Genomic DNA, 20,228 nt, shown 5'->3' with positions numbered 1-20,228 from the left:
TGGTAAATAGAATCTATGAGTAGAATGAAATACGGAGGAAGAGGAAAGAACTTGCTCGAAATGAGGATGTGACTTCTTCTCTTACAAACAAAAGGTTTAAAGTTTTGAAATGATAATAGCAGACTAGAACAAAGAGCGTTTTGAAGTACATCAAAAGAAACTTTGGAATATTTGGTTGGAAACACTGGAGGGATGACTTGCATACACATAAGTATGTAACATGGAACATTGTGTGTACAATCGTGTGTACCATCATGTTCGAAAGAGAGGCAAGTTGCATACTTATACACATGCCTGCACATTGAGAAACATACCTTATCTGCATTTACCGATAGCTCTGGCACCTTATAAATTAAAAATTGCCGTGATAATATTTTCACGAGTCAGTTGGGTGTCATCAACAACCAGCCGTGTTGGTGAGAAACATTGTTTGCATGAGCATATTTCTAACTACGAGGTATTGCCGTCCACATGGAATATTTCTGGCATGAACACAAGTAAACAACGCCAAATGGTGAGTTGAATCAGCATCCCAATTGTGCAAATTGGGAAGCTCCTCTCTCTTTAAATAATGCATAATGATCACAATTATAATATCGTTGCAATAGTCGCTGTGTATCTCTCTCGTCTCTCACATCTGAGTCATACTTATGAGCTATCCGTCGCTATTATTCACTCCAACACTCCCAAAAGGCGGATGCTCACCACTTTTGTTTTGAGCTTTGCTAGGAAAAGAGGAAGAGTGTCAGCCAGGCCTTATCTACATAGCATAGCGATGCAATACCCGAGTCATGTGCTAGCTTGGCAATTGTACATGGTTGGGAGAGAAAGTCTTCACAGATAAACGGTTCCGCCGCCTTGCTTAATTATGGATGGAGAGCAGGAATTCGAACCGTGAAGTTTCCTCTTTTCTGCTAATGATATGGTCGTATTTTTACAACTTTCACGGCAAAGTTGTAGCAAATACAAAAAGTACTTGGTTCATCATATGATATAAGTAATCATGTAAATACGTTGATAATTCGAGTGCTGATTTTTAAATTATGCACATAATAATTCATCAAAACGCGGCATGACTTTTCTCCAGAATTCCGTAAAACCAGATGAACTTCTGAAGCTGCGCTTGTCTCACTTGCTAATTTTCTGGTGGAAACATATCTCAAATGGAAGAATATGTAGCATAAGGATTGGTTATCTCCAAGTGGTACACGTACCCATTCGGCCTAGAAGTATATAGGATTTGAGGAGCACAGACAAATAAGTGCAAGTCAAGCACAACACAGCAAAATGATAGAAAAATCGAAGAGGAAAGTAGTAAGAAAACGGCGAAAGAAAGGAATGTTCCGTATGTGGTGGTGGTAATGGTCGTAGTGGCAGAAGAGGGTTCAGCCTTGCTGAATTTCTGTCTGCAATCTTCCACCAGGACAGATAAGATCCGGCCGAAGATCTATCTCTCTATGCTCTGCTGCGGAGAATTGTATAGGAACATCAAAGCGAGCCGGCTTTCTCCATTGTTGCCGACTCGCAGTCCGGTGGAGAAAGCAACGCTGCATGGAGTTGAATCGATCCGTGCAAAAAGTTCTTCTCCGAAAAACAGCTTCCCAACAACCAACCATCCCGAGAACAGAATTCTCTCGTTCTTGGATCTCTCTCTCTCTCGTGAGCACCACAAGCAGTTTCATGGGAATGAGAGCAACTCACAGCAAAGGCCAACCTCTTATGATTAGAGGAAGGAGAAAAAGCTCCATGTCGTTCCATTTCTCGGCTCCGAGGTAGAGCACAGGAAAAGGTCTCCTCATCCTTTGAATGAATACATAGCAGGTACTTTTCCAATATAAAATATAGAAACCAGGCTGCGCTCAAACTATTGACTAGGGTGGCTGGAGTGCTACATGGTATATGTTGCCTATCATAATAAAGTGCCTCATTCTGCTAAGGTATTCCTATAGCAGGCATGCAGCTATGGTTGTTGGCTAGACTTACAAAGTTTTCATAATATTATGAAGAAGCGGAGAAAGTGGCATTTCCAGCACCTGTCAACCAGTGCTGATTTTTAAAACTTGTCGCCAATAGTTGGCATTCTGGTTTGGTGGATAATTACATGTTTCTCAAGGTTTCAGTTTCCTTCCTGGTATGCACAAAAACAAAATATTTGTACCAAAAACAAGGCAAGTGTACAAGAAATGAACGGTAATATAAAATGTCATTGATTTATTAAACAGGATTAAAATTGAAATTGATCAAGTATTGGTTTCATATAGGTTTATCTTATTTTAATATTATTATTTTCAATATAATAAATTAATGTATGGTTGCACGAAAGTTATTATTACGCTATATCACCGTGCATGAAGGTGAGCGGCTCAATATATTTCATTATGATTTTATACAACAAGGACAACAACATACGTATTTACATATACTCAAAGAGCTCAACTACATTATTATTAAAACACAATAGTTGCTTGGAAATACAAAGTTTTTTTTTCTACTTGATCCGCGTATTAATTCTAGGTTTCGTTATCATCGTCTACGCCAGTACTGGTATGAAATAATTAAAGTTTAAGAGTACGTTAGAATAAAAAATTCTTATTTCGATTAAGTTGTGCAATAATTTCAGAAGTATAGATAATTTACCCGCTAAGATGACTATTATTGACAGTAGAGTTTGATATTATTATTAATATTATTTGCAATAAGTTGCATTCACTAACTCTGGCTAAGCACATTCAAGCCTCATGCAAATTTCATTTCATTGCAGAAGCCGCTACTTTTCACACCAAGAAGGGACAAGAAATGGAAAAGGGAAAAGTGAGTCAACTCAACAAACAAACCTAATTTACGTACGTACAAACACCGTCATACTCATCAAAAATTTTGTCGATTCTTTGAGACTGACTCCAGCGTGCTGATCTTAATCTATTGGATACATACTTCTTATTTAGCTGATCTTGTCGTACATACATTCGTAAAGCTTCACAATGTCTCGTGATTATTAGCTCAAAGTAGAACTTTTGAACATTAAATGTTGGTTTCTATTGACTGAAAGTGAGGTTGCTCTATACAGTAATTAGTTTTTATAAATTTACATCGCACTTAAAATATTTAAATTGATGAATAAGGAAGAAGATAGTCATTACAAAAGACTGGAATTCAGACCGGCTGAAAACAGCTAAAAGGTTTCTTACTAAAGGAATAATACAACAATTGAAATAGTGTAAAAAGTTTAGCACATCGAGGCAAAGGTTTTTTTTGTCGAATATTCGTTTTGTTTACGCTACACTAATTGATTACAGAACCATCGAAACATTATTAAATACTTTTGGGTGAAAATATTCAACTGGGTTTCCAAGATCTGCCAAGCACTTTTGACGCCTGACAATACATAGATTTAGTAAATTATATGCGACAGAATTTCTGACACAGATGTAAGAAATATATAGTATATATATATCTTCTTGAATTCGTCACAGAGTTCAGAGAGTAAGGACTAAGTGGTCACTATAGCACCCTAAACTTATTAACTTATTCCGTATCACTATATAAATGGGAGTAGGTTGTATGTATCTTACTTTCACCAGCCAACCTTGCGGACGACTTCTTTGGTACGATAAAAAAATTATAATAAAAACCCTCGTAAGCATAAATATGCGTTTGATGAATTGGTGAATTTTTCATATCTAAACAAAATAATAAATTTGAGAGAGCTACATATACTCAAGGATGAAGCGTGCCACATGGAAGAATTTGACGGGAGAGGGTAAAATGTTCTTACACTTGACAAACTAATATGAATAACTCATACATAAAATATGATTGACTGCATATATGTAACTGTATTTCTACAGTTTTCTATGCTACTTTTTATCGTCATGTCCTGTGAAAGCAGATGTTTATGTCTCAGATTATGGGCTTACATGTCGCTACATATTTTACAAACAGCGCTTCAGTCTAACTTCATATAAAGTGACAGTAGTTGTGTCAGCCAACGTAAGCATGTGAGCAATATATGTGAGAAACAAACAGTAATTGAGAAATTAAGGTGCTTTCTCCATAATGCTTTCCTCCAGTTGTACATCCTGCGGTCGCATTATGCGATTCGGATACTGTGTCTGCCTGAGCTGTCTCGTCCACCATCTCTCACTTGCTGGTGCCTTGCCATTTTCCTTTGATATGCGAATATGAGGTGGTTAATATGAAGCGTGACTCCCTCCTCGCTCTGCCAGTCATAGCCCATATCGGTCAAAATTATACATAAGTAAAGTGCAAATTAAGGTATTGTACGGATGTCGTACGTAAATATGTCGCATGTCTCATGTTCAATAATTGGACACCCTACTTTGGACTAATTGGTTGGAAAATATTTTGGCACATGAACACAACTGATGTAAAGTTCCATTGTTACAATAATCCTTCTACACATGTTCCTGTGACGTGGCAGTAATTGGATAACGATTTGCAATCTTTTTAGGGTTTGGGGTTGGACAATGCAAAGTTGGACACAGACACTAACTATTTACAGACAGGTATATAATATGCATATGCGGCTTACGGAGTAATCAAAACTGAACTCCAACTATAGTTCCCCTTAACCTTACGTGACTGGAAGAACATGCGAAAAATTACTTATCCAAGTGTTAGGTTATGAAATTACCAGGAAACGTTGGTCTTAATGAGATGATAAGTAAATATGTAACAATAAATAACAAATGTTCAGTCCATCGCGCAGGAGTTGGCTGGTGAAGAAAAACTATAATCAGACGATTGAGCAAGATGAGACGAAGAGTGTACAAATAAGTTGTATTATCGGTTCTCCTATGAATTTGTAAATTCTAATTGTCGTTATTAACTTGATACTTAATTACGTTTATAAAATAATTCAGGTATGTATGTAACAGATTTGCGTTATAAAACGGTACAGAGCAGGGCAGTAGTTACATACATACGCGATAACAATATACCACTCATAGGGGCAGAATGAAACGTATCAAATTATTCAGTCGACGATGTCTGGCTTGAATTATATGTACATTTATTAATCGCAGTAAACTTGGTATAAACTTGTATGGGAACCTTTAAACTTCTTCATTATTGGCTGATGACCTTAAAACCCGTTTCCTCTCTGGGGCCAATTATTCCTTGAGAACTTGTGTACTTTCTCGAGGATTATATCCCAACAGTCCCTGTCGTTTTGTTGAGCAACGTCTGTCTGTCTTCTTCAGTATGTCAGTAACTAAATTAAATGCAATCTAACAAATCTATTAGTTTTATAAATGTATATGTATAAATTAACTAATTGACTTGACACAGTACACAGACGTAGTATTTAGGACTTGAAAGTTTAACATGATTTTAGCACACATATTATTTTTAAAAAACCTTGCAATCACATTCAGTCGTCTTACTCGTGTCACTTGTAATTTGTTATATTTTATGATTATTTTAGTATTATTTTTTATTATTATTTCATGTCATCACCGTTACTATGTATATTACTACTATTTATTTTTGGCGTATTTGCTGCTTCGTTATAAAATCATCGTCAACAGTTAATTAAGTATTCAACGACGACGTTTTTCTTTGTACAAACACATGAGGTGGGTGATCCATGATTGCAAAGAAATTTTTGAAGAATGTTGACTTGAGAAACCACGTTGCTGGACCATCGTCAATTGTGGCTTGTGGATGATACTGAATATTGACTGCATCTCTACGCTGAGGTGTATCTTGAGGTGAGAGCGTTTCCACTTCTTTGAATTATTTCCAACTTTCACTAATGCACGATACGAGGTAAAAAAAATTAATTGCTGAATCATTCATTTTGCAACTGACAGAATAATGACGTCTTGAATCTGATTGAAATTAGAAAACGTGTTGATCATCGTCATCTTGAATGAAACATTGAAGAATTTTCAAACTGGTTGGAAATGGAATTATCCACACGAGTAAAGATATTGGTCGTTCCATAAAATCCAGTTGTTGTGAGTTCCGTCCGCACTCTTGGAAAAAATCGCTTATCACCAAGACACCTTACTGCACCTCACTGCATAGAGACATAAAGTATCAAAAATGAAATTTACCCTCCGAGTCCGTCTTAACGTCTTTTATATTCCGTGTGGTTTATTGGGTACATATTTATTGGGATTTATTGTATAATAGGTAGTATTGAGTAACCCCTAAAAAGGTGACTATGTTGGTTGGCTGTTAGTAAATCTGAATGCGTGTATGCACATTAATAATTTCAACTACTGTTTTTATTGTTGTAGTCGCTTGGAGATGAGTTGATGAACAATAGCGGTGCAGGTGAGAAGCTGTGGTGATGTTCTTGTTCGTATCTATACATAGACGTTCTTTCTGGAGTATTTTTGTAACGTACAGGAAGAAGAGTATGCAAAATCGGATGCGACGAAGAAAGTTGAGGGAAAGGGAAGATGTGAGTTGGAGTGAAAGTTGAAGTCAGGAAAATATTGAACGTTGAATCTGTATATAAAGAATATAATAAAAACACATGCAATATGTAGAGATAAAATGTAAGGATGCCAAACTACTTATTTGCATAAATAGCTTCACATTTCGCGATACTTTTTTTTCTTTCGAAAGGTAATTGCTACTCAATCAACAGACGTTTGATTGATAGCCTGCTTTCTTTCTTAATAGCAAACCTTAGTATATCGCAGGCAAATCAGTTGCAGTAGAAACACCATTCGTTAATGTGAAGGCTGGGTGAGAGAAGTAAACTTAATTATATTATTTATTTCTTTATTATTTATTTACTGATTCTTTGCGAATTAGTTTATTTTATTTTATTTATTTATTTATTAAACACTAAAGGGACCTATTTATCCCGTCTTTTTTAGATTTAATATTGGGGATAATTTGTCGAATGATCAATTACCTCGACTTTCTACATACGTTGAGGCACACAGAGAACTCGGTACGTACTAAATGCAAGGATAATTTAGGATACACGTTCCTCACTTCCCACAAATTTGCTAAACACATGAGAAAACAAGCAGTGCATTTTCATTATTGTCCTGTTCTAATTTTTTCGTGCATGCATTACTGGCACAGCATTCACAATATTTAATTAGCAACTTCAATTTGGCAGATTTTTTTTACCTTTGCTGTGTGGTTGCTACATATTCCACATTGATCCTTCCACTTTTCGTATGAATATTCGTATGTGAATTTCACTTTATCATATATAAATATAAGATTCGGTTGAATTAGAGGTAAAAAAAGGTGGAAGAGGTGAGGTTGAGTGGTGCACACTTTGCGAATGGTTTTCTCTGATTCTCATCACAGACGGACGTACATGGCTGCATAGGTGCGAATATCATTCTCATAGGGACCCTAACCGAAGTGGGAGCGGAATCTCATTAAGTGAAAGTGCCATAAAACTGTTCAAAGGGCAGGACACACCAGAGTACGGGACACACTTTGAGTTCTAATGAGGTGGTAAACTGGATGGGATGATATGGATTGTACACGAAAAGATCGATGGGTTCAAGTCGGGCAGATGATACAAACAGATGTCGCTGTTCCGGTGAGTTTCTCCTCTTTCTTGCAAAAATATAACTCGATGCTTTACAGGGCTAATGGCAGAGCATTTTTATATTATTTTATTGGTTTGCATCATGTTGGACTTGGAGGCGAGGTAGTTTGACGTGGATGGAAAGATCACGTCATTTAGTTTCTTGCGCACTGGTTCCGCATATTCAAAATCTAAACTTTTTTCGCAAATTGCTGATTGGCTACAATTCTAAAGTGGTTGAATAAATAAAGAATTCAGAATGATACATTGACGGGTAATCTATAAGTGGAAAGAAAAACTAGAGTGGCTCAATTGCAGAGGAAATTCGAGGGGCGATGCATACACGGGGATGGGACATACTCTGAAGACATTCAAGGATGACGGACGTGTTCGTGGGTGCTGAGATATCCACCACTCGGAAACAATTGAGCTAATAATGTTGAGAAAATTTCAGGGCTTTTCTTTTCCATGCGCTTATCATCCAGTGGATAATGTAACTATTGAATTCACATCTGTTCTTCTCGAAAGTGTCGGCAAGTTGACCTCGTTCTATTCGAGCATTGTATATACATACTTATTTACTTTTCACAACTTTTTGGTTTTTGTGGAAAGGAGGGAGAAAAGAGCAAGTCTCCCGGAGGAAAGTAGTGGTAGCAGTGCTCTCGTGGTGGTGGTGGTGGTGATAATGTGGGACGCATGACTTTTACTATTCCGAAATGGTTGTAGAAAATAAAGTAAGAAGTATAAAAGTGAAGGATTTTCAAGACAGAGGATAAACTTGGCTTGCTGGTCGTTGGGTTTGGATCGTGAAGTTAAACATGAAAACGGAATGATGATTTTCTTGATACTCTGTGAACGGCAGGCAGCTCGTGTACATGTGCCATAATCTTTCTTTTTCAACTTATTTTACTAACTGGAGAAAGTAGAAAGGAGGAGAATGGATATATTCTGCACGTCCGTCCGTCGGTCGGTCGGTCATCAGTTAGTCAGTGGCAATCCAGCTTCTTCTTCTACAACCACCACGATTGCCAGTGTGTGTGTGTAAAAGGGGGAAATCCTTTTTAAAATATATATAGATTTGCTTTTTAGGATCCGTTGGTTCTGACTGCGCTAAGAAAATTGAGCCCGACGACCACTTGAACAAGTCTGGAGAGGAGCATGGTTTCGCATGGCAATGTGTGTCAATAGAGAATAAAACAGATTCATCGGAGAGTTTTTTTTATATAGATATACGTCGCTAGGTAGGCAATGGCTGATGGGTCCTCTAAATGGTTGACGTTGTCGGAAATTGTCACTTGCCCACGTTGTCTTGCTTTCACTGCAAAATTTTATCAGTCCTATTCAAGTACTTGATGCGAATCCTCTTTAAGACATTATGTTTGACTGGCTGGCTGATTTTTTGACAAAGTAAATCTATGGGGATGATGAGACTTTCTCTTGTCTTCATTCTCGTAGAGTAGGCAAATTCTAGGAATTCCTGGCGCACATGGAAATTTATAGTTATGGAAATGGATTTATTGTTCGCGTAATTACGATGACCAGCTTCATAGCATTGAATGGTGGTTCTACTGTGTGATAGATTGAGCCTAAAGCATCCGTAACCTGCTTACAAGTCGTGGGAGATGTTGGTTGTGGTGACGTGTTGTTGGTTGGCCCATGGAAAAGGGGTGATGTGTTTAAAGCATCGGCATCGTCAGCTTCATCATCGCATGTAGAAGATCATGTAGAAGTAGGTAAATGGTTCTGTAGGGATGTTGTTGATCTGTTTACTTTCTCAAGACAGCAACGGCTGTAACGGCAACAGAAAAACTTGGTTATTGATGTCGTAGTTTTGATTTGTTTTTTTGGAAGTTGTTTTTGATTTGAGTTGTTTGGTTTATGGTTTTGGTTAATTAAATGTGGTTTAGTGATTAGCTTGAGTATATGAAAAGAAGTCTTCTCTCTCCTCTTCACACTAACTCGTATACATATAATATACACAAGATTTAGTGTGAAAAGCAGAAGGAGATTGGGGTTGGGACATTGTTGACATTGATATTGACATTGATAGGCGAATTAGGCAACAAAAACCTGGAAACCAAATTTAAAACAATTTTTTAGAATAATTTATTGCAACGGCAATTCTGAAAGGTTCTAAATAAGCGTTTGTGATTAATGAGCATGATGCATGATGGTATTATAAAAAGAGCGGTGCTTAGTATCAAAAATTCATAAAAAATCGGTATCAGCTCCACAATTATGTAAATTTCATGTCAATAACAAATCAGGCTAAATCAGAATTCGTGAATATTTCAGCAGAACTGTGTGTTTCCTTAATCCGCGCACTTTGTCCAAAAATTTATAACAGCTAGAAACGTTAGATTTTAAAACTCGGAATTGAGAACGGCTTATATTATCAAAAATGAAATGAAAATACGAGCTAAGAAAAGTTACAGTGGTCAACTGATACATGAGAACAAGGCTCTGATTTAAACAAAAGCTATAAAGCAAACGTTATTAGCGTATGCATGTTGATTTGTCATCTCATCAGAGATGTGTGTACATTGGACATTTTGTATAAATTTTGTCCCTGAACATTTTTTAGCGATCAAGATGTACACACAAATTCGTGTACAGTAATCGAAAATGTGGTAAATATGAAATGGATGACTAATTGGCACAGTTTTACTCAAAATTTATCGTTAAGCGGTCTTAATATCTATTTGCGCATTAAATTAAGCGTACATTCAATTTTTGTACAAAACCTTTGGGCGATCTACGTTTTTGAATGACATACTTCTAATAATATTGTAACAATTAAAATCGTTCCTACCTGTGGAGCTGAAGCTAAAACCGCTATCGTTGCGGTAATGGTGAACAACGTAAAGACGATAAGACACAGCCTATCCACCACCATTGCCTGCAAAAAATAGATTTTAGACATACAGAAACGTGCATATACCGGCTACGAAATAAATGTTAAAGTATAAAATGTTATATTCGCTTCTATTGTCACAATGCTTCTTCCTCCCGATGCTGTTATTCTCTTACTTATGAAGGTTTTAAGGCTTCTCCTTGTATATCCTTTAAGTGTATTTATACACTTAGGTGTTAAGTATTTATACACAACTACAACTAAAACATTGTAAAGACATTTTTTCACAAGTAACCATATTAGTAATAGTTTGCTATTCCATAATTTTCATAACTTTACTTGAGGAAAGATTCTAAATTCTATTATTATAATAGAAATAGTTCCATGTATTAAGAAATGTTGCATAAAAGCTAAATAACGCAATTGTAAACCACTGAAGGATTCGTCACACAGAAGCAATATTATGGTCAGTAATGTCTATGCAATTTCAATCCTTGGATATTGTTATAAATTCAGAAAAAATTTGTTATGATTTCAAAGGGACTATAGAGTTGTAGCGACCCGTGAGAAATAAACCCCCGTCCGTCATGCCAAACCAAATGTCTCGTGAATGGCATTGAATTTACTGATGTGCGTTGTGCACTGTAGCAGAATACAAGTAAATACAAGGAGGAGCAGAGTGACGCCAGAAGAAGATTCGAAATCTTTGATTATTTAATTTTACACGAGGTGATAATTACAACGTACTGCAAATTTCCATTCGTTTGTTATTTCCGCGGCTTCATCATCTTTCCGGATCTTGTCCGTAATTACTAAAATGTAAAACATTATTTTAAGATTAAAGTTGAGTATCTCATGGTAAAGTCATTTACATATATATGAAATGAACATACATCTTAGCTCTTTGAGTATGAGCGAAAGTTCACGATGCGCCCCAAGACCTGAAACAAAATGAATCTTGATCAATCCTGCAACTATTCAGTAACTACAAGTATTCGGTAGTGGCTTACACGGGTGATGGCTCACTGTGGCTGCAATTGGGTCTTCGTGAGACCCACCAATTCGCCTACAAAAATTGAATTATTATAATTGGTTAACTGTCAGATTGATTTTTTAAGAATCTTACCATCCTGGTGTCGAATGGGGCGTTCGTAAAGTAGCTGGTCTAAAGTCATCGTCCATATCTGTGTGAAAATCACAATAACAATGCAAGAACCAGAGAGCATGTATTACATCATTCTTATGAAAATGTCCCAAATCTAATCAAACATTTGTTTGTGTTACCAAGGACGTTGGCTAACAAACTTTTGGAAGATCTTTCTTTCATTTCGAGCTCCCTGTATACCAAAAATTATTATTAATAATATTCATAATCTGCATGTTCCTTCTTTATCAGCATTTAGTAATTTGCTAACCTAATCTGATCCCGCATTTTGGCAGTTGCAGCCATCGTCTTTATAATGCAAAAAATGGTCATTTAAATCTGACATTTTGTGATTAGCAAATTTTAATGTAATGTCTTACTTTCAAAGTTATTTTATCACCCGGTCGACTCATCCTCAGAAACCAGGGCAGCCATTGTAAAAATACAACACGAATCTGTCACAGAATTAAAAGGCATAATAATATGTGTTCACATAGGTTACAAAAATATGGTAATTCAATGAAAAGTGTTATTACCCAATTGGACATTTCGTGTGTATCGGCCGACCGGTGATGATAATTTAATATTAAGATGGTCGAGACTACCGAGGATGCAACCATGAACATGATACAATTGAAGTATGTACCTAAATGTGGTGTGAAGATCATACATCAGTATTAAATTTGTCTTCAATAAATCTTAATGCATGTTCAGATAGCAATATAATTGGATAGCAATATATTTTTTTGCACGGATAAATTGTGGTACGAGGTACATTACAAAACAATGCGCAGACAAACAAAGGCAGCACTCGACCCGGTATACATATAGCAAACATGGAAACGTGCAACATGCGTTCGTTGACATAAATATGTACGTATTCATATCAGCATTTTCTTATGCATCTCACTTTCATCACTACTAATTCGTTACACATGCTCAAAAGTAATGCTTATTCTAATTTTATTGAACACCAATTGATCTTATTTAGTACTCATTAGTACCCACTGAATATTTTTATTAAAGAGTTATATGTACAAACTTACATGAAGCTTTGTTTAAATAGAACTAAATTCAATTTAAAACTGCAAAGTTTCGTATTCAAATTATTATACCAATTGGAAATAGAAAATGAGCAATATCTTTTTCCGTAAACAAGCTATATATATTTTTCCATCTCAATAAATAATAGCAGGCAATACATTATTCATTCTCATAACATCAAGGTATTTAAACATCGTTGTTTTTCCTCCCCTTCTTTACTCAGGTGTAAACGGACTTTTAAAAGTTTTGGAGCTTGAGAAATTCTCACAATTTCTATAATTTTTTACTCTCTCTAGAATGGAAAGAAATTAATGAAAAGATTGGGTGATAAATTAGTTAATAGGAGGAGGAAATGCATTTGAATGAAATGTTAACGCTTTAACACTTGTAATAATTGATTTTAAAATACTTGGGATAAATACTTAACAAATACCACATTTCATGGAAAATGCATCTCCTCCTCCTAGTTATCATTCAATCTAAAAATCATTCCATCAATTTCTCTCCCCAACCTTAAGGGTGAGCAATACTAATACATTTCTCAAGACTTTTTAAGTCAAATGCTCTAAAGTCCTTAAACCTAAGAAAGCCAATGTTGCTTAAACACCTTGTCGTAACTACTTACATAACCATGAACATACTCATGCCAAAGGTTCAAATGTGCAGGGGAGGGGTGGTTGGTGGGCATATAAATACATTTACACTTTTAACTTTTGGTTAGTCATTGATGCGTCAAAAATACTATTTGTATTGTTTAAAAAATGTCATGCCAAAAAGAGGGTTTACCATGTAGTACCAAGGGTAAATTGTGAGGAGAAGATGGACCAAATCGAAAAATTTCAAGTTGCTTACAAGGAATTACAAGGGTGAAAATAATTGGTTCGTGAAATTGCTGAAAACCATTTTATACCTCCTTGCTCTCAGTCTGTTTTATACAGAATTTTGTCAAATACCCGCAAAATTTTAACACACAAGTAAAGAGCACGAGAGAGACAAGAAAGTAAGACGTTCGTGAAAAACTTGTTAATAAAACTGTAAAAAAGTAGAACATTATTACACAAAACTGCACCATTTTGAAATTTGTTACCACTTCACACAAAATATGTAGGTTACCCAATTAAAAACATGGTCAAAATAGACATACACATACATACACACGCGCATATATACATACATGTGTATCATAGTCCAACAGTTTCACAATTGTTGGATTTTTTATATGTCTGCAAAATCAGAAACGTGGGAAAACACGTTGTTATTGTGAAAAAATGATGTAAAGGTTGTAAAATGGCATCAAAAATGCCTTACATCAAAATTCTCTGTGGTTGGGGAAATATCTGGTTATGGATAGAGATGAGGATAAGATATGGGTATGTAGGTGATTATATCATCAATTATTACATCATCATCACCAAGGCTTCTAAATACAAGGGAAAATGGCAAGAGGAGTAATTTTTTCGTGAATGGTAGACATGTGGGGCCAATTGATAATGCAAGATTGTTAAGAAAGTAGAATTCTAACCGAGAATAGGTAACTTTTCTCCCACGGGTAATGAATCAACAACTAGGTTATGAAATACGGTCAAAGAAAGAAGTATTGTCACTGAAAAGTTTAAAATTTAAGTTAATTTGCAATATAATTAAAATTACTGTACAGTTTTTCAACATGTGTAATTAATACAGGTACATAAGTTTAAATTTAAGGGAATCACCTCCTGTTTGACAACCGACGTCGGTCAGGTGAGGTAATCAAAATTCAAACATTGAAAAATAAATAGACACCAAATTAGTAACCTGACCGATCAATTAATATTTAATTAATTAGTGGGATGGATATTAAGGAGAGGAGTTTTTGGAATTATTTTATAGGTGAAGGATGATTTATTGGTCCAATATAAATATTTCAACCCAACCTTTCAACCTTTTTATATATGTTTAGTTACATGAAAATACGCTGTAAATCGCATCTTTAGGAATTGTGTGAGATCAATGTTATAGACACACATAATATAAAACGGTCAACTTTAGGCTATTCTTACATATTTACAATTAGGTTTTCCCAAGTTTCTCAAGACAAAATTAAATACGTACGTATGTAGATATTACCCCAAATGTTATTTTTAATACTACAAGATTTTCACTAAAGTCATCAGTAAAGTCAAACTTTCTGGTCTCTCTTTGTTCAAACTGACTGATCGTGGCATCATCAGAAAGTATTCACTACTAAATGGTTTTTAGTTTTGCACAGTATAAAATAAAGCAAAAAGTATGACATCATCCGAGCAAAAGTATGACACATCATTGAACACAAAATATGATTTGTACAAAATCCACACTTACACCTCCGTTTGGTTTGTGTTACCGTAGGACAAGAATAAATTGTCCTTGTGCACACAATACAACTTTGCCCAAGTGAAAGGTCCGCGTGACAGGTTTCATGCGTGTTAATATTTTTGGTACGATGTGTGTCCACATATATTAACCGGATATATGGTGGGTATTTTGTTGATTAATATATTTCTTGACATATGACTAGAGGTTGTTCAAAAATTGGTGAGGAGTGATGTGCGTGTAGTAGTACTAGTCTAAAGGGGTGGCATATTGGATCATGTCAGACAAACATACACCCTAAAAAAACATCTATGTTTTTGGTTCTAAAGTGTAGGACGCTATATGTGAACCCATTTACATGTCACCATTACATTATATCATTGCCATCAAACATGGATTATCAATCAAAAGCCAAGTAGCATAAGATTTAACATATTGTACAGTACAAGTCCAAAGCATCGATAGCATTGAGACATTGTCGAGATTGCCTGATGGCTTATTTGGTTACAAAAAAAAAACATCAAAAACATGTCCAAATATTTATACTCATAAGCAAAATAACTGACAGCTCTTGTGAGATACAAGTTTGTGATTCATGTCGATTATGCAATACTGCACATGAGTAGTTTCAGTGAAAGTTTAGGAGATTAAAAGGCTCTGAGGTACATAAACCAATATCTCACAGGAGAGGATGCGAATAATTATAAGTTATAAATTTGAACATGAAAAAATCGTTTAAAATCAGTTTCATATTCGCGTAAAACGTACCCAATAACGGAACTGCATCACTGGTAGCAGGCATCTTTAAAGTTTAATATTTATTACTTCAAGGACGCTAATCTTGTAATATAGTAGACAATACCGTTTCGGCCACCATGTTAAGGAACACAGTCAGAGATAAGAGAATGGTGACTGAAAAAGTTTTCAAAAATTCATTTTCCTTAATCCTTAGCATAGAGGTAAATTTAAATTTAAGGGAATCACCTCCTGTGTTGCACAATCGGCGTGGGCAGGTGAGGTGAAGTGGTTAAAATTCAAACAGTACAAAAATATTACATGAATGGTTCATTAAAATTGATATGTATTTTAAAGAATTTTTGTAAAAATGTCTTTCTGACCCTCGAGTAAAAACGTTGTAAAATTAGTGTTAGCTTTGGGTTAGTAATGACCTGTTTTTTGCGCACACCATCATTACCACACATCTTAATCGCAGAAATAATATTATAATAATTATTGTAATTCTTCAAATTATGTCGAACGTATAACAGTTGACCGTTTTATATCGCTAACATGTAAGAACAACATGTATGCAGTTGGGTTGAAATGGCAATGGGCTTGGGTAAATGGGGAACACCAATAAATTTGCATCTCTGAAATACCTAGAGTTAATTTTTCGCCGCATTCGTGTGGAAGTGTGAATCCTAGCAAGGTCATGGATGCTACCATGATTCCAGGAACGATGAGATTAACGAGATAATAGAGTGTCCGTCGGCGTATTATTATGGTATATGTTATATCAACGTATGGCCTGAACATTTCATTACCATTTAATAATCTCATATTCCCCATTGCTACACATATACATATGCATAATAGGAAGACATACTCTTCGCAACATGCGTAAAATTTTTCTGTCCGCTTTCCTGGAAGTCCTGAAAAGTATGACATGCTTGAATATTAAATCAATTTTATTCGTGAAATTTTCTTTTAGTCGTGTTTTTTGTACTGTACATATATACATAAATACATCCAATAGAGACATACACATGTAATTGATAGTGGAGGAATTTACCCAGACTTTTAAATATGTTTCCCGTATAACTTACCACTCCCATTTTTCCAAAGGCTGGATTACATATTCTTACATACATGACTAAACATGAATGCGGCGACTGCCATGCAACATGGACAAAAATTAAACACACGTAAAAACAAAAGTTTTATGATATGGTTGATGGTGTGCGAGCAAAACCGTCAAATGCTCAAAAATACAGAGTATCAAAGAATTTACTTTGCGAGGGTTCAAAAAGTCATTTTGTCAAAAAAATATCGGTCATGGTTACCTAAAGAAAGCTTTTCACCCGAGTCTGGAGGCAGTGTAAACCCAAGTACCGCCATGGATGCTATTAACATACATGAATTAATACGCTTGTTTGTGATAAAAAGTGCTATTATATGTATGGCCATATTGATTCAGATGGTCTACCTACCTATTAATACACATGGCACCTGACAAAAACGTAACCATTGTTCATTTAGTGTAAGTTTTCATCAAATAAAGTTTACATTAAGAAAGTAAACTCGGTTAGAAGGAAAATTTGAATAAGTTCGATTAACTCCTACTTTTCAAAGTACACTTACAATTAAATTGAAGAAATAGTATAGTGTTCGCCTTTGTATGTGAATCACAAATGTAATATCAACATATGGCTGAAAAAATATAGTATGTGACAAATTAGGATCACATGATTATGCTTATTATTTTCTGTGTGCTTTATATTTCTTCGCATCAAACACGCATACCAAACGTCAAGTTTACTAAAAGTGAACCTATTGAACCAGAATTTATTTTTGAGGCAATTTACTGTGAACAAATTGAAAATAAATTGGCGTTTTTTTTTTAATCAATAGTTTTGTTGTACCAAAAATTAACTTTATATTAAAGTATTAAAAGTGGAATTTAGTGTAGGTAATCCTATCCGACTATTTACCATCGCATCCATCGCATCGGGTCTACCAACACTAGTTTCATTTATCTAAAAACTCATAAAATTGATGCCATTTTAGAAATTTGCATATAATGAAAACATTCATTAGGAACTTGCAAAATTGGATGTTTTAAGTCTAATTTCCTTTTGATCAATATCACATTTCAGGTTCAAGTATTTCTCAGTGTTTGTTGCATGTATTAATTGATGCGAAGAAATAACAAGAAACAACATATGCAAGTATGTATTTAGGTAAATGGGAATCACCTCCTGTTTGACAACGGACATCGATCAGGTGAAGTGATAAAAACATTGAAAAATAAATAGACACCAATTTAGTAAAATATTGAATTCAATAAAGCGCATTTTGAATTCAACAAAGTGTTCAAAAAATGTACCGGGCAACAAGCATAGTAGTTTGCTGTTCTCTTTCCTGGAACACCTATAAAAACAAAACTTTGTTTGCAAAAAATTGTCTGCAATGCATTACTTGTTGTTAAAATAGTTTAAAAATTAGTACTATTTTAAAATTCAAGTTTATGCAAACTTGCAAATAAATACGTAGTGGGTCAAAACAACAAAAATATCATGAGAAAGTGTATGCTGCATGATGACTGGTCCAGAGGGCCCGCAGACAGAGAGTGAGCCAAGAGTTGTATGAGATAGTGAATGGGAGAAAGCAAGTGAAAGTTGGGGATCGACCACCCCTCAGTCTCTCGCAATGAACTGGGCCCTTTGTGTGCCAATGAAAAAATCGATGAGACTGGCACAAGAGGCATCTGACCTCCAAGGAATAAATCCCTCACCCAACACTATTTTCAGTTATGTACGTATGGAGCGAAATACGATTACGAGAAAATGTAGAAATGTTTAGTTAACATACATTCACATGAGAACACGTATTATGAGTATTATAGATTAATATGTTGAATTCCAGACGCTTGCCGTACCTTTAAGCTCCCATTCTCCATTTTTAATGAAGCTACTAATGTCTCCTCCATCTTCTGATTGTAATTGTAAGTCCAACTGTAATTCATATAATTTAATTACAACTCTATTTTTTTAATATTCACACAAATAGTTTTCCTATTTGGAAATCAAGCAACATAATTTTGCGCATTAATGTACCTGAAATCCATCGTAGGTCCAGCTCCCGAACTGGAAATTCGGCAAAGACAATTCATTGAAATGTCCTACTGACGTAAATTTGAATTGAAATGTAATTAAAATATCAACCTTCATCTCGCATTTTTGTTCATCGAACGGGAACCAAGTGATGTCTATTTTACAAGTGCTCTTAAAAATTCCTGGAGGGATATAGGAGCAGCTTCCATTACTTTTTACAACTACATTTGTTGCATAGGTTCCATCAAACCCTTCGTCAGCACTGTAAACGAACAAGACATTTTACATTTGGACCACGTCCCAGAGCAGCGTTGTAACCACGTGTGCTAACCTATTGTACATTAAAACATCAGGCTTCCAAATTCGATGTGGTGGGATGCGAAGATCGCTTATATTTCCAAATTCACTTTCATTCCAGCTTAAATTCGTATCTAGCCACTCCTGTTTCCATTGAGGAAGGGAGGGAAATAAAATAAATTTATTATAAAGATTTGAATTCAAAATGACGCCGTAAATTGCACGGCGCCCACTACGGGTGAGGGGACAGGGAAAGGAGTTTTTACAATACTTAAAAACATACGTGAAACAAAATTGTATAAATTGGTTAAGCATCTCAAGAAACGAAACTCAGGCACAAAAGAGGAGGAAAAGTCAGTGATGAAATCTGTGAGGAGGAGAATGACTTTCTCCAGGAAGAAAGTTGAAAAACAAGGCATGGATGGCGCTACAAACAAAAGTTCTCACACACAACTGAGGTGATAACCCAGCAGTTCATTCGTTCCATGGTTCGTGCAATGCGTCTGTGCCAAAAGTAGACGACAGACGGTGGTTATGGGTTGATATATAATGAGGGAGGCATTATATTTAGGTAGCCAAGAGTGCAAAAGGCAAGCAAAACTGAAGCAGGCGGAATGTAATAGTGAGCTCTCTTGATCGCATAGCCAGGGAAAGCAGCAAAGCACATATGAACATTTGCACACACAGGGCAGGCAGGCAGGCAGGCAGGCAAGGACTGAGTGGTGAAAGTCTCACCACCACCACCACCACCACAACAGACATAGGGAACCAACTGTGCCCTCCACTTTCACCCCACTTTCACCGTGGCCTGCAATGTGGCGTGACAGGTCCAATTACTGATTTATACTTAATCCAATCTCCACTCGTTATTTTCACAAAAGTGTTCTGAGTAAAGTTGACTAAAATATTGAAGGATGTAGATCAAAAATTACAAGTATACAGTAGCCCAAAATATTGTAAAGTTGTACAAATATTAGTATATATTAAAAGTTGAGACTATGTCTACTGCAAAAATGTCGAAAAAATTTGTAAATGCAAAAAAATCTATAAAAAACGTTTGAGGAAGGGATTGATTTGTTTGGTATGTGATGAAGGAGGACAGGATGGAAAAGAGGGATAGAAAGTAACACATACTAATAAATATTATTATGTATGTGCTTGCTGGAGGGTTTTATTTTCGTTTTTTTGAGA

At 35.6% G+C, this 20,228-nt stretch overlaps 1 protein-coding gene across 9 annotated transcripts in view; it reads right to left on the bottom strand.

The window, feature by feature from the left end:
- Positions 1-2,186: 2,186 nt before the first annotated feature.
- LOC110848071 (neuronal acetylcholine receptor subunit alpha-7) overlaps positions 2,187-20,228 on the bottom strand; it is a 49,724-nt gene continuing 31,682 nt past the window's right edge. For 4 of the 9 annotated variants that reach the window (XM_035846329.1, XM_035846212.1, XM_035846445.1 and 1 more), the window contains 21 exons: positions 19,072-19,181; positions 18,852-19,002; positions 18,744-18,773; positions 18,566-18,641; positions 18,013-18,057; positions 17,269-17,339; positions 17,118-17,136; positions 16,970-17,030; positions 15,770-15,821; positions 15,676-15,709; positions 12,069-12,178; positions 11,913-11,987; positions 11,804-11,841; positions 11,673-11,725; positions 11,515-11,572; positions 11,399-11,454; positions 11,282-11,329; positions 11,136-11,200; positions 10,347-10,433; positions 9,145-9,323; positions 2,187-6,480 (listed from right to left, as the gene is read on the bottom strand). In XM_035846329.1, coding sequence (XP_035702222.1) covers positions 9,309-9,323; positions 10,347-10,433; positions 11,136-11,200; positions 11,282-11,329; positions 11,399-11,454; positions 11,515-11,572; positions 11,673-11,725; positions 11,804-11,841; positions 11,913-11,987; positions 12,069-12,178; positions 15,676-15,709; positions 15,770-15,821; positions 16,970-17,030; positions 17,118-17,136; positions 17,269-17,339; positions 18,013-18,057; positions 18,566-18,641; positions 18,744-18,773; positions 18,852-19,002; positions 19,072-19,181 — 1,254 coding nt within the window. In that variant the 3' untranslated portion in view covers positions 2,187-6,480; positions 9,145-9,308. Of the gene's footprint in view, positions 6,481-7,118; positions 9,605-10,346; positions 10,434-11,135; positions 11,201-11,281; positions 11,330-11,398; positions 11,455-11,514; positions 11,573-11,672; positions 11,726-11,803; positions 11,842-11,912; positions 11,988-12,068; positions 12,179-15,675; positions 15,710-15,769; positions 15,822-16,969; positions 17,031-17,117; positions 17,137-17,268; positions 17,340-18,012; positions 18,058-18,565; positions 18,642-18,743; positions 18,774-18,851; positions 19,003-19,071; positions 19,182-20,228 lie in introns of those variants that run through there. The other 5 variants (XM_035846257.1, XM_035846286.1, XM_035846358.1 and 2 more) reach the window with 5 other exon arrangements.

The sequence above is a fragment of the Folsomia candida genome, unplaced genomic scaffold, assembly GCF_002217175.1.
Source record: "Folsomia candida strain VU population unplaced genomic scaffold, ASM221717v1 Fcan01_Sc001, whole genome shotgun sequence".
Taxonomy (NCBI): Eukaryota; Metazoa; Arthropoda; class Collembola; order Entomobryomorpha; family Isotomidae; genus Folsomia; species Folsomia candida.
The sequence above is the reverse complement of the archived record's forward strand: the minus strand, read 5'-3'. Positions and strand labels throughout refer to the sequence as shown.